This window comes from Python bivittatus, unplaced genomic scaffold (assembly GCF_059951505.1).
Source record: "Python bivittatus isolate LINGU-HERP-01145 unplaced genomic scaffold, Pbiv_v1 ctg000270_np1212, whole genome shotgun sequence".
NCBI lineage: Eukaryota > Metazoa > Chordata > Lepidosauria > Squamata > Pythonidae > Python > Python bivittatus.
In genome coordinates this window covers 909,411-924,595 of record NW_028277050.1, presented here as the reverse complement: position 1 = coordinate 924,595, position 15,185 = coordinate 909,411, and the positions used below count along the sequence as shown (strand labels likewise).

The following is a 15,185-nucleotide window of genomic DNA, read 5'->3' as shown; positions in this document are numbered from 1 at the left end:
CTACAGTTTATTCATTGCTTATTTCTTTAGTAATAAAGAAATCATCAATTAATAATGGTTACAATATTCTGCCACCTGTTTATCCTGGGAAAGGAAGGAATGCTAAAGGAGATTTAGCTATCCCTCAGAAATCTCTTTACAGACAGATTTGTTATATGTGGATAACTAGTATGTGGCATTACATGTAAACACATATTTGTAAATTTCTTGAACTTTATGAATGTACATATCAACTTGCTGTGTGTATGTATGTATGCAAACTGTACATATTTTGACTGGAATGTGGGCATGCCCAGACACTATAGAATAGCTGTACCTTACAAGTAGAAGGGTTCACCATCCCGAATGCTCTTCTTCAAATAAATATCATCAGCTTGTTGACAATTAGTATGCCAGAGAGAAGGCTAGGCTAGTAACATCCCAGTTTGCTATTGAAAGAGATTTTGAGCCAATCTGGAGGACTTCCATTGAATACCATCAGCCCCCATTTGTATTCTGAAGCAATATGGTCTAGACACAAATTTGACCTACATTCTCCAAAGCTTTAGGAACACAGAGACCTACCAGGTGGCATTAGGGACAAATAATGAAAGTAGAGGAAATAATATAATACAGAATACGAGTTGTGGTTTAAAGTGTTCATTGATTTAGATATATTAACTGAGTAATGGCTACAATAACCTTATAACGTGGGCCATTATTATCTTTCTGACATTGCAGAGGGGGTTAAGGCTGACAAGGGCTTTAACAACACTAAACTTCAACAATATTAAACTTTAACACAGTAACATTATTTACTGTGTCCAGTGCTGATAAAACATTTAAAACTGGACCTTTCTAGCTTAGGGCTCACATTCTCAGCCATTCTACTGCACAAATAAATAGAAAGATGACAACAGGATAACCAAGACTGGTATGCTTCCCCAGTCAGTACAGCCTTCGCCTCCTCTGACTTGTCAGAAAACTACCCATCTCCCTATAGCTCTGTGTCCATCTCCTGGAAGCCTAAGACGAAAATAAATGCTCACCTGGATTCTCCATCATCTCTTGGTAGTTTTCATTGTAGTTGCCAGCTTGATTTTCCTGGTTGGAATTGACACTTACATCCTCACCATCCATAGAAGACCAGGCCATCAGAGTGGCTTCTGAGATGGCAAACTGTTCCATCACCCCTGAATTACCATAAGACAGAAAAGAGTGAATGTCAGCAATGCAAACTCATTCCTTTCTTCCACCTGCCAATAACCCCATACATCTGCTGCTTCACTGTCTTTCTCTTCACTGTCTCACTGTCCAATATCCTGATCAATATCTTGCCTCAAAATTCCCATCCAGATCCTGAAATTTTATATTTTGAATGGATAATTCTATATCAGAATGGCTGCCTCATGCATATAAGTACATATTCAAATGGGACAGGAATAAATCCCATGAATGAATGAATCCCTAAGCATTCAGCAAAATTTGAAAGTTGCTAAAAATATGGAATAGGAGTACAGAATTACATAGTAAAACCATACATGATATTAGACCCAGAAATATGATCTATAATATTTAAGGAGGGAAAAGAGTAGAATCATTTTCTACTGAAATCTTTATGTGGTTTATTTGTGCCCAGAGAATAAGGTAGTGAAAAAGTATTACTAATCTATACTGAGAGATTTTGAATGGGTCCAGATCCACTCCAGTATAAGTGTATCCCTATCTTCTCTGAGATAACCCTTGGACTATTTTCACACTGCTTCAAATGCAAAAGGAGCAGATCAGAAATCATTATGTTAAACATCTGAACACCCTCGGTCTACCTATGCAATCCAAAGAGAACCCATGTTGAGAATAAATAGATCCAGTTAATTCTAGTGAAATAACAACAACAACAACTTATATCCTGTGACAATACCTTTAACACCCTCAAACAACAGCATCTGCTTATTCCAGGTCCTTGGGAAGGACTCGACAGATGGATAAAAATGCCAAATCCAGTCTAAACATCTGGCTGATTGTGCAACCATCATCATCATCATCGAAGAATATTCATGTGATTCCACAAATCTAGGAAAACCATTGTTTCCCACTTACCTTCCTCTTCCTCCTTTTCTACCTAGAACTGTTCACACACAGAAGAGTGGTAACATACCTGCAAGGAATCGGGCCTCTTTCTCTCCATCACTCAGGTCAGAGTAAGCATCTGCGTCCTTGCGTACTGTCTCATGAGTATGTTGTTGCTGCTGGCTGCTGCCTTTGCCCCAGCCCTGCCACTCAATCATGTGTGCAACACGACCCTGCCCCATGGCAGTGGGCTTGGTGACGTGATCCTTCATGCTGCGGGATATCCCTAAGGCGCCAGACATTAATAAAACAAAGAGGGGCTATTATACAGCTCCAGAGCAATCTGTCATGGCAACCTAAGGCAGGTCTACTTCGTTCTCTCTTCCTGGCCCAACATAATTGCTCTACAATTGCAGGAGATTCCCATAAAGGTAAGAAAATATGTGCCATGCAACTCCAAAACTGAATTGCTTTACCATCTTTTTATCTGAACAATACAATTATTTGTCATTGTGGAGGAGAATCTGGGCTGAACATCAAGAGGCTAATTGGGGCCACAATATAACAATATGTGTAATGGATTATAAACAGCCATCCAAATATGATAATAATTGTGCATAAGCAATGTGCTTTCTCAGAAAAATAAAAAGCTGTTATGGGGAGTAAAATCAAGATTGTAGTGCTCAGGAAGTGCCCTCATGGTTCTCCTAGAAATAATTTTCTATCCCTACCCAACCCTCCTGTGTTTGTAGAGTTGCTCTATGCCCAAGGAGAGGGGTTCCCATTGGCACCTATAGTAGTTTCTCTCCTGATGCATACAAGAGCAGATCTGGAGTGGGTTTTTGACTGGAGCACCACAGGATGGAGAAAGAGTTAAACTTACATGTACCTAGTTTGGTCCTAAAACATTTGAAAAATGGGTCATTGACATCGCCTAATGGTGATTACAGAATTGAATGAGATACATCACGAAATGGATCTATGTACTCCATAAAGAAATATCTTAACTGTTATTACAGTTAAACAAAGTGTGATTTCAGCAAGCTATTCCCCAACCTTTGCTCCTCATGGAACAGGGATTCTTGTAACTAATTTTTCTATCTATTACAGATTCCCCACCAAATCAAAAAGCTTATGAAAACTGTAATAGGCAACAACATGAAATGATATAATTTACTATTCATTCATCACAAGTTAAATATACTAATTGTAATGTATTGATTGTCAATAAAAACAGGGTGGTCTATTTTCAGAGTGTTTTCAACCATGAAAGATTAAAGTTAGTTAATTCTAACATTTGCTTCCTTTCCTTGTTATAACTACAATTTTCAGAAGCTTTTAACAGATTTATAGAATTTCTTTAATTTTGTGAATCTTCCTTGGTATAATTCTTTCCTTTTTCTCTAATTACTATGTGCAAATTGAATAGAAAATTATGTCATTTAAAAGACTTCCAGGAAGTTTTTAAGGACAGAATCCTTCCTAAGGCTTCATATATACAGTGGTACCTCGGGATACGAACTTAATCCATTCCGTGACTCTTGGTGTATCCCGAGTTGGTCGTAACCCGACGCAAATTTCCTCATAGGGTTCAATGTAAATCCAGTTAATGCGTTCCGCCCTCCGAATTTGGTCGCACCCCGAAGCAAATTTTCCCATAAGGTTCAATGTAATTACCGTTAATCTGTTCTGGCGTCCGCAGACCACGCGTCAGGGGCGGGAGAACGGCCAGGCGCCACGCGGCGCAGCGGGAAAAAGGCCGGGCGTGGCGCGGCACAGTGCAGCGGGAGAACGGCCGGGCACGGCGTGGCAGGAAAAAGGCCGGGTGCGGCGCGGCAGGAGAGCGGCCAGGCGCCACGCCGTGTGGCAGGAAAACGGCCAGGCGCCGCACCGCGCCGCGGGAAAATGGCCGCGGACCACATGTCAGGGGCGGAAAAATGGCCGCGGACCACATGTCAGGGCGGAAAAATGGCCGTACCCCGAGGCGGAGTTCGCACATCGAGGTAAATTTTTGCGGCCGGAGCTGGTCGTAACCTGAAAAGTTCGTTAGTAGAGGCGTTCGTATCCCGAGGTACCACTGTAATAAAATCACATGGAATACATACATACAATAACAAAATAGCAAACACTGATAAAAGGCAAAAATCACAGCATCAAAACAATACTAAGACCAGCCAGTACTAAAAACAAAATACAACTGCAGCTAAGCCCAGAATTATCCACCCAACCCTCTCATGAAAAAGCTGAAAAGAATAAATACATCTTCAGGACTTTCTAAAAATGATGAGGCCTGGATTTTGGATAGGTAATGAAGTTACCAAAGGTTTCTTTTTACCCCCATTATTTCAGAAAGATTTGGAGTTAGGGCAAAAAGTAGATCAAGCCCAGGTCACTAAGAAATACAAGGACTTCAGATTCAAAGGTTTGAGATCCTCACCGGATAAAGATGACTTAGCAAGAGCTCCAATCCCATATGCATTTGAGTTTCGTTTCAGTTTGGGAAGAATTGAGGTTGTATCTTCCATGGAGAGCTGAAAGACGGGTCATACCAAGAAATAAAACATGAGATAAAGGAAAGGCGCAGGAGGTATTCTGATCAGAATTTCTAAGAAAACAAGAAAAATAAATCTAAAATAGAAGGAACAAAGAAGAAGAAAAAAATAATAATAACTGTAGAAATCCTACATGAATTTTTGACAGATAAAAAACTTTCTGAGGCAAGGAATTTTTTTATTTTTTTATTGCTTTTAAAATAACAGAAAAAGAAAAAAAGGGAACAAAACACAAAAATACATACATTATCAAATAAAAATATATAACAAGTGCTTAAAAAAGAAATAAGTGAAAAGAATACAACAGAAAAAAAATATATATAAAGTATAATATGTTGTTACAACAATACAGGAAACAGTCACAATTCTATATATAATTTTCTAATACAAACATTATGCAAGCATATATTTATTTCTAATACATTTATATAAGTATCATGCTTTTTTATTTAACCTACTGTAGTTTACAGAAATGAGTCCCATATTTCATTATACTTATCCATACAAAGACTACGTCTATAGGCAATCTGCTTATAGGTGGTAAGAGTAATTAGGTCTTCAATCCATTGAGTGAATATGGCCATACATTTATCTTTCCAATGCTCCAATATCAGGCTTTTAGCCATAGTAAGGGGATGGAGAATCCATTTACGTTGTCCAGTTGTCAAATTCCATGGGCTAGCTATGTAATTCAAAAGAATATTATCCTCTGAGAATTTTAGTTTTTGTCACACAGTCACGTTTATATAGTCCACTACTTTCTCTCAAAGCTTAGTAAATATAGGACACTGTAAAAAACATATGTTTTAAAGAAGCATTGTCCTTATTACATCTCCAACAAAACACTGTTTTTGACAATCCTTTTCTATACAGATGTAGTGGAGTCCACTAAATTCTAAATATTATTTTTTGCTGTATAAGTTGTAGTTTAAGGTCCACTTACACTCTTGCTATAGAAGTTAAGACACTCCCCCATTGTCTGGGCAATATAGGAACCTCTAATTCTTTATTCCACTCATCTTTTAGCATCTGCATATCAAACTGATTTATTGATAGCAAATATCTATTAAAAGTATAATAGGTTTTTTAGTTTTAAACGATTTAACAAGTTGTTCTAGTATCACAGGTGTCTCAGAAGCTGAAAATGCTGCTGGTCCAAACAGTGTTGTTACTAAATGCTGTAACTGTAAATATTGCTATTGGGTTACATCTGATAGATGATATTTATCTCTTAACACAGAATATGTTAAAAATTCATCTTCATCATCTATCAATTGATCCAAAATCAATATCCCTGCTTCCATTCAATTTTTCCATATCACCATACTTTTCCCAATTTTTAATGTTGGGTTGCCCATAAAGTCAATTTAGCATGGCAAAAAGGACTGAATCTTTTTTTTATTAGACATTCCATTCCATAGCTTTCTGACTGACATAATTGTTTCCAGAGATACTAGAGTTCTACTGTATTTAGATCCTAATACTGTCCATCCAACCAAAGGTGCTTTATATATATATTTCAAGGTTGCCCAAATTGCAGAATTAACACCAATTGTTGGCTCCTAGTATTGAATACTTGACAATAGGTAAGCTTGGTATAAGGTAATAAGGTATAGCTCCAGATTTGGAAAACTGAATCCTCTTTCATTAATTGGTAATTGCATTTTCTGTAAAGAATTGAAGAACCTCATAAAATTTTTCTAAACAAAGAATTTATTTTCTGAAAATATTTTCCAGATATTTGAACAGGAATTCCTCTCAGACTATAAATTAATCTGGGAATAACGTTCATTTTGAGAACATTCAGGGTCAGGTTAATGACTCCAATCTATCCATATCTGAAGAAACCTCTTTACATATTCTATTACATGTAACTGAGTTATATCTTTAGGTATGCACATACCTAAATATTTAATGGATTCGGTACAAATACAGAATTGATATTCTTTAAATAGATGGGTAGCCACATTTTCACTTATTGGCATCAACTCCGATTTGGACCAGTTAATAGTAAGGCAAGGTATTATTAGTTTTAGGCCTACTCTGGTGTTCTAAGTTACTGGCTGGCATGTGTTTTGCCAGCAATTTGTAAGATATTATATGAGAAGGTTAAAAAGGCAGAAAATAAATAAAAATCAAGGTGACCCTGTTCTGTATGTAAAACTCCCAAGTACTTTAAAGCATTTCTAACATAACAACTAATAACGTTATACCCCATCACCGTGACAGCAGATCATAAACTGAGACAGGCTTTCGTAACAGCAATATCTGGATAATGCTGTAAATTGCTAGTCTAAGTGAGTAGTGAAGAATAAGAGAAGATTAATCCTATCTGGATGCAGATAATACTGAGTAGACAAGGTCAGAAAGTATTTTTCAAAGGTGAAGATTTGCCCAGCCTTCTTTCTCGTTTTGATTCAGTATAAAGGCCAGAATGATAAAGGAAAGAATTAGATTACTGGAACTCTGCACTGAGGTCACCACTTCCCCTGCTCTACAGAGGGAAGTGTAGAGCACTCCCCTGTAACAGAGCATACCTCATGCCTTGATAACTTAGTACTGTTTGTCTGCCCCTACTTCTCATCTTTGAATGCTGCAGAAAGGAAACACTCAACGTTATCGTTGAGGAATATGGCATGTGATTATAAAATGAAAGGAGAAAATATATATAGGAACTGTAGACCTGCTGAAATTGGGTAAAGATCCTCCAGAACCATAGATGCTCCAGCCAAACTTCCTTCCACATTTTCCATACAAACAGTAAGAAAGCGTAATCCTGAACTGCTCTCCCTTCTTACTGAAAATCCCCTCCCCATACACGTACTCTACATTAGCCATTTGTACCTGAATTTGGTATTTATTGCAAATGGTGTGGAGGGGACACAGAGGAGCCGAGCACAAGAAAGAAACTGGTTGAAGAACTGTGTTGGTTTGGGGCTCTGTAGCTACTTTTCCTTTAAAATAAAAATGGCAGTATTATGCACACATTCTGTAATTACTCTAGCATGTACTATGGATTTGATACTTATCTGCAGATGTGGAGATACATCTACAAAAATAATTGGTCACCTAATAAATATTGTGATCAGAGCATTAAAGAACAGAAATTTACACTTAGTTATAATGTGGATATTATTGTATGCCTTTGAGCAGCTCCGAAGCAATTTATATGAAGTTTGTGAGAAAACTGAATGGGTAACTCCCATTTAATCCCAAATTCTCCTTAATAGAACATGAGATACAATTATTAGAAGTGCTCCTCCTTGAAGAATGTACAGAATACAGACTTATATGTGCACTTTGTAGATATATAGAATGGGACATATCTTTGCTTTCTTCTTTGCTTTTTTTCCTTTTAGATAATTTGTCATTGGCGTATTCTTGAGGCTGATTTTTGGTGAAGCAATTCATGTGGTCCTTGTTTTACCATGTGTGGTTGTCCAAGTATAGCATACTGTGGTTAACACGGAATTAGACTGATCTGATGATTTTGAATTCCAGTCTAAAACTATTACTGCAGATAATCCAGATAAGTTTTCTTTTCTGGATATTTCGTTTTTTGGTGATGAGGACTACAGGACCTAACTTCTTTAGTTGCAGTTGTACTTTTTGTTGCAGTTTGCAATTCCAAAGGCGATTTTTGTGTTCTGGTTTTACAGAATTGTGTGTATATATGTACACATCTATGCACACAGTTTACAGAACTAGGAAAGTCTGAACAATTTCAATGAAGTCTGTATTATTATTATTATTTTAAAATACTCAGATAAAAAAGAGTCAGAATGAAAATAGTAGGATGAAGTGAGGTTAGCTGGAGCTGATACTGAAGGCCTAGAGTAAAGGGATCTCAGAAGCATTTTGTCTTCCAAAGGCAGACAAAGTTATAGTAGCCATGCTATGCAGTCGATAAACCAGAATGAAACAAATGGTTTAAAATAGGCTTGTCAATGACAATTTGAGCAAAAAGGATTTTGTGGGATGTCTCAACTGCTGTCATGTGTCTGAAGGTTGTTGCACAATGGAGCAGGAAAGAACGTATGGAACTGAGTGTTCCACAAGTTGCCTTTTGGATCTATGTACAGCTTCTTTTGGCAGATAAAGATCCCAAGATAACACTTGCTATCACCAAGTTCTTATTTGCAGCTTGTAGGATTATGTAGTAAATGAAGTTACTATGGCTTATTCAACAAATCATGATTTGAAAAATCCATATTCAGCATCTGAACCAGGTCAACCAACTCAACAGGTGAGATGCAAGCTTGAAAGTAAATAAATTAATCTGGAAAATGAATCCTGCAACATAAAGAGTTAAATAACTGAAAGGAACATGGCAATCATACATTCTCGTAATAGACCCATTAAAATAGAACATTTGTTGGATTATGCTTGCAAATGACAGTCATAATATCTTATAAACATGCTTGTAATATAAATCAACCCATCTCCTTGAGCCTAGGCAGGCATATTTAAAACATCTAGCAAGATAAACATTCATTCACACATCCATCTAATTTAAAAGTGAATGCAGATTTTGAACACCCACTCATAGATTGGATTTTCTGCTGCTGAGAGGGTCTGTTCCAGGGAATGATATGGGACCATGGACAGAAAGTTTAGCTAATTGGAATTTGACCTTGAAACACACATATTTTCAATGTGTTCAGCTGGCATCCAGATCAATTATTTGTTTTTCTAGATAAATTATCAGTTGGACTGGAAGCAGGAAACGCTCAATCTAAGGTATGACCCAGAATTTATCAGAAGCAAGATGGGTCCCTAATGGTCACCTCAAGACCCACCAGCAGCAAGGCTCTCACACAGACAGATGGACACATGCACACAGAGCTAGAGTGCTGGATGTACTCACATTAATACCATCCCAGGAGAAATCTGTCCGTGTTTGCTACACAGGAAGAAGACAGAATTAGTAACACACCCAAACTCTCTCCATATGATATTCATTTAATCCTCTGTGGCAGCTGGTTTTATTGCTTCCTCTACTAAGGATTTCAGAGACCAGGGTGTGTGCTTTCAGGAGAGAAGATCCCAGTTCAAACTGCTCTTGATAGTTGTAAGTGTGTAGCGCAATACATAAAAATTGAGGAGAGGGAAAAGCAAACAGAGATGTGGCGAGATAATATAAATATTCCAGGATAGAAGCTGCATGGCACAGAACATCAATGATATTATCAGGTGTTCGTTTAAACAATGAGTTGAAAACTTATTTACAGCAGCAGTAGATGATTCAGTAGCTATACATTCATAAAATTGCCTGAAGCTATGTGTAGCTTATAGCAAAATACTTCTATTCTTCTCCTTACTTCTCTTCTTCCATTCTTCTTTCTTCTTTGCTCTTCTTCCCTTAGCTCTGCCAAGTTTAAATACTCTTCCTGAAAGCTACCATCCTTTTATTCTTTTCCTTACTCATCCATTTTTGATGTGGCACTTTACTTACAGAAAAGCTTTCCTCCCAATATTTGTTCTACTTTATCTATATATAAATACTTCAAAACCCTTTTCTTTCATCCTTCTCTAATTGCATTTTTCTTCCTCCTGACTCAGCTCTTCAATTCTTCTTTTCAGTTTCCTAGATGCTGTCTCACTTATGTATTATATCTAAGATTGCATATTTGCAGGAAGACAGTTTAGGGTCATTACTAGACATGGCTTCACATTTCCTCAGAAATCCCTCTGAGCCTTCCAACAATCAGTTAATGGCACTGAAGGGTAAGCACCTTCTGTCATTGTCATAAGAGTCACCACTGCAGCACGAGGAAGCTGGGATTGCTAGCATGATGGAAACTGCCCAGCAATGTTATTAACTTATCACAGGGGGTTCAGTTTGCTTCCTGGATGGATCTGAAGCCACCTTCAGTCTAGTCACATGTAAACAAGATGTTACTATATAGGAGTAGGACTGCACATCTGAAAACCTTTTCCAGTGCTATGTGTAACCCATCCCAAGCAATGTAGAGTAGATTGTAGCCTCACCTAGAGTTTACGCATGTGAAAACATGGGAATTTTATGCAAATTTAACCAATGATGTGTGTTGCTAAGCCTGCTTTCAAGCACAGTTTTCCATACTCTGGTTTCTCTTTAGCAGTTTTCCTTAGTTGGTTAGGAATGTCTATTTAATGATTCTAAGATTAAATATTAAATATTTTTATTACAATATAGGTCTCTAAAGTGGAATGGCTGAAGCTACACTTTACTCCCAGAATTCTGCCCAGCTCATCTCAACTTAAAAGAAGTTCTGGTAACAGTGCTGCAGAAAATTGCTGTCTGACACTGAGAAAAGGTGCTGGTCAAAGTAAACAAGATTGGTCTGGTTTAATTACTGGTCCACTGAGTCTGAATGAAGGCAAGGTTCTGTGTAGTCCAGTAATTATTTTATAACAGCGGTCTATGAGATGCCAATGGAAAGGTAAAAAATGCAGGAAGATGGAACCAATTCAGCCAATGCTGCCGCCATTCAAATGGATATCACATGAAGTAGTCAATATCCCCTGAAGAGAGATTTCAGGAGTCACATTCTAAGTAAGCATGCATCAATGATCCATTTTAAAATTTGCAGGAGCTTCATAAAAACTAAAATGTCATATTTGAATAGCATATATCTATTCCAAAGATCTTATTAAATTTCATTCCATGCACCCTATTAGATAGATAGGTCACACACAATTATCAAAGAATCAGATGAAGTTATGCAAGATGGATTGTCTATCTAAAGCCATCTACTGTATGCTGATGGATGATGAAACATATATAGACAAAGAGCCAGCCCCTCAGTTTCTTCCTGACCCTAATTCCAATACATGGGAATAGGGAAGTTTGAACTTCTCCATGCACCCTGAGATCACAGAATCATAGGGTTGGAAGGGACCTTGGAGGTCTTCTAGTCCAACCCCCTGCCCAAGGCAGGAGTCCTCATACCATCTCGGACAAATGGTCCTCCAGTGATGGAGCACCCACAACTCCAGAAGGCAAGCTGTTCCATTGCTTAATAGTTCTCACTGTCAGGAAATTCCTCATTTCCAGGTTAGATCTCCCTCTGACGAGCTTCTACTCATTGCTTCTTGTCCTACCCTCAGGTGCTAGGGAGAATAAATTGATGCCCTCTTCCCTGTGGCAGTCCTTAAAGTATTGGGAGTTTGCTATCATGCCTTCCCTCAGTCTTCTCTTTGTTAAGCTAAACATATCTAGTTCCTTTAGCTGTTCTAGTCATGTTTTCCTTCCTGCAACTGACTGGACCTAGAAACAGCTTTTCCCTGTGTAAATCATCTGAGTGTTATGGGGAGAGCTGCACGATTATAGTAGAAAGGAAAGCACACAGTGTGCTGTTTTCCCCAATGAAATTCTGCTGCTTGGTAGTTGGCAGGCTGACTGTTGTGTGGTTAAAAGGGAGGACACTGCCTGCACTCACACCTTCTACTCCATCACAATCATATTCAGCCCAGTCTGGCTCTTAGCTGAGTGCCAGGGAGAAAAAAATTATCAGAGGCCTCTATGGGACAGGGGTTGACCATACGTGATGCACAAGACCAAGTCATCAAATGGCCTGAACTAAATAGAGATTCTATAGCAAAAGGAGGAAATTCTCTGGTGGATCACAAGAATACAAGAGGATACAGTATAGAGAACACAAGTGATTCTAGGGAAATTGCATAGATAAAGATTTATCCTAGGCATTTCATGGAATACTCCCAAGATGTTTTGATAGCTGATATTTCTGGAATCTTATTGGGTTCAAATTTCAAACAATAATTTGGTTTCCTGCCAATCTACTGAACATCAACTCAGAATAACAAATCAGAAACCCCTGCCATTGTCTAAAATAAAACACCCCCTTTTTGAAGATCCTAGAGGAGCATACTGGTTTCTGTAACTTTAATTAGTGCATTCTCTTTGTTGATGATTCTTGCATGCTCCCTCCTCTGTGAGATGGAATGAATGCTCACCTCAGTGGATGGCCGGTGGATGCTGCTACCATGGAGTGAGCTGGTGCTGTCCATGTTGATCTGGTCCACATCTTTTAGCCCTTTCCAGTCCACAGCAATCACTTCGTTTCCTGAAGCCATACAAAAGGTAATCAGAGTTCCTACTTTTGTAGAGATTGCATTCCAAAATATCCATTGGCCTGGGATGTCCCATAGCTGATACAAAATGTTAATTTAAGCAGGAATCTCTGAGCCCCAGTCCATGCAGATCAGTAACACATCTAATTAAGATGCCCTCCCCTGCAAAGAAGATAATATGCTATTGAATCAAACTTCTATCTAACTGACAGTCTTAAAAATGTTAGAAGATTGGATGAAATAGTGTGAAGGGCTGAAATATTGTTGATTGCAGGAAAATTGCAGGATTCATCCACCACTGAGACTGAGTGAACAGATATCAATGGATTTCAGTACAGCATTACAGCCAAGCATTAAGAAAATGTGGTGTCACTTCAGATATTTAGGATACTTTTTCATAATGAAAAAGTACACTAGAAGTTTAATAAATAAATACATATTAACTGGCATTTGGGGCACATCAAAGGATCAAATTCAATCACTAACATAAAATACAAATTACAAATAACTAATGGTGAATATCATCTACAGAATGGTGGTCCTTAAGTGCCTTCTTGAAGCCCTTTGGGTCCCCTCTGAGGATGACAACTGAAAACTGATGGCAGAGTTTCCTGCTATTTTGAGGTGGTAAACACAAACAAACCATATTGCAAGCTTTAAAAAATCACATCACAGTTAAAAAGAGAAAAGAAACTTCTCAAACACCTGGGGAAAAAACAGCCCTACCCACATGTGTGTTATGATCCCACCCAGCCTTATAAGTGTGGCCCTTGGTCACAAAAAGTTTGCTCATCCCTAATCCAATAATGCACATATGAGGCATAGATGTTGAAAATCGGGTAAAGATTATTGAAAGTTACACTATAAACCTTAAGTATGACTTGGAGACTAATTCCAAATAGGATTTGTGCAGACAGATATTTAAACAGGACTTGTCGTTCTTTTTTCCATAAATCACAGCCTCCCCATTTCACAAACCATTCCACGATAACTGAAATACATAGATTATTAGATCATGCAGTCATCTGTTTTCCTCCCCCCTCCCCATTTTTCAGATAGCTGAAACAGTTCTAGGCATAACAGGAAGGGTTTGTTGCATTCTAAATGCCAGTCAATCGGTATTGTACAAAAGCCACCTTAAGAAAACTTACAAAACTGGCTTCCTTCCTTAATCTGATCCTGCACAGTAAATGTACGTCATGTAATGCACTGCCTCAACTCCTCAAATAATGAGGGTCTGAAAATAACCGTGCTAAATATCTTACTGTAACTATGGACAGAGAACAATTTAAGGCAGACTCAGAGCAGATGGTGTTCAATTACAAGCATTCATTATGTGTTTGAAGGTATAGGGCACTTGCCAGAAAGTGTACCATAAGCATAAATTCATAAGCATGGTGTGTACTTCATGGCAAAATGTTGCCATGACATTCAATGGGGCAAGCTCAAAAAGAGCTAAATTGAATGAAAAGAGTGAAGCAATAATAGAAAGAGAACAGGGATCTGCAGAACTGAAAAACTGAAAATGTGATGAAAGAATTGCTGGATTGCTGTCTGAACTCATTCCTCTCTGTCTTGACAAGCCAGCTGACAGGGGTTCCAGTTTTGTTTGTGCAAGCATAGCAGTATGTGCACACAATGTACAACACCAAGCTGTTGGCTTGTCCAAGCAAAGCAGAAAAGAAAGCCTGGAGTAAGGGCCAACAAGGCTCTGGCTTTGCACACACAAGCACTCCCACTCTGCCTGGATAAGCTAATATGTATATTAAATCCAGAGGATGTGAATTCCTGTGACATGCTAGTTTTGCCCCTTGAAAGTCAGCACTGTCCTGCAGTCCCCCACAACTCATATTCACCTTAGCGTAGTCATCATTATATTGGTACCTCATGCATTCATTACACAAATTTCTGGTTCCTTTCTTCATGGAGGTCTGAGATACTTAACCTCCATGGTGTTCTTCCATAGTATAGTTGGACTGCTGGCTCTTCCAAAGTATAATTGGACTGCTCACATTACCTACTGCACAGATGTATCCATAAATGATTTGAAAAATATCCATACTAAATAGTATGAATATTATAAGGGATGAATTCAAAGATTTTATAGCTTAGAGATTTAGATGTTATTGGGTTGTGCAGATACATGACATTCTTTGTCCTGCATGGAAAATCAATGGCACCCTAATCCTCTAGACTAATTGCTGTGTTTAATTGGATATGTAGGGCTATGTTTTCATTCTTCTTTATATTTTCACTGACATTTTTCAATGCATTATCCAATGAGTGTCTCTAGAGAGTAAACGTCATTGCAAAAAGAAGAAAAAAAATCATCTTTGATTTTTTTCTGATGGTGTCCATCTTCTCATACTAGGAGTGCTGTAAGACTGATGGAAGCAACTATGACTGGTTGTTCCTAAATTTCTTATAATTCCTTATTTCAATGCAATTTGACTTTATAGTGACATTTGGACAACAATCCGTGTGCCATAATACCTTCTTTTCTACCAG

The 15,185-nt window shown here is 38.1% G+C and overlaps 1 protein-coding gene across 4 annotated transcripts in view; it reads right to left on the bottom strand.

Moving 5' to 3' along the window:
* Positions 1-15,185, bottom strand: part of FAM131B (family with sequence similarity 131 member B) — a 62,968-nt gene that overhangs the window by 15,510 nt on the left and 32,273 nt on the right. For 3 of the 4 annotated variants that reach the window (XR_015795781.1, XM_088138568.1, XM_088138566.1), the window contains exons 2-6: positions 12,561-12,670; positions 9,469-9,504; positions 4,487-4,580; positions 2,138-2,335; positions 1,029-1,172 (exon numbers count right to left, since the gene is read on the bottom strand). Coding sequence is in view for 3 of the 4 variants with exons in the window: in XM_088138566.1 (XP_087994692.1) it covers positions 1,029-1,172; positions 2,138-2,335; positions 4,487-4,580; positions 9,469-9,504; positions 12,561-12,670 (582 nt within the window). In the remaining variant the exon portion in view is untranslated. The remainder of the gene's footprint in view (positions 1-1,028; positions 1,173-2,137; positions 2,336-4,486; positions 4,581-9,468; positions 9,505-12,560; positions 12,671-15,185) is intronic. The other variant, XM_088138567.1, reaches the window with a different exon arrangement.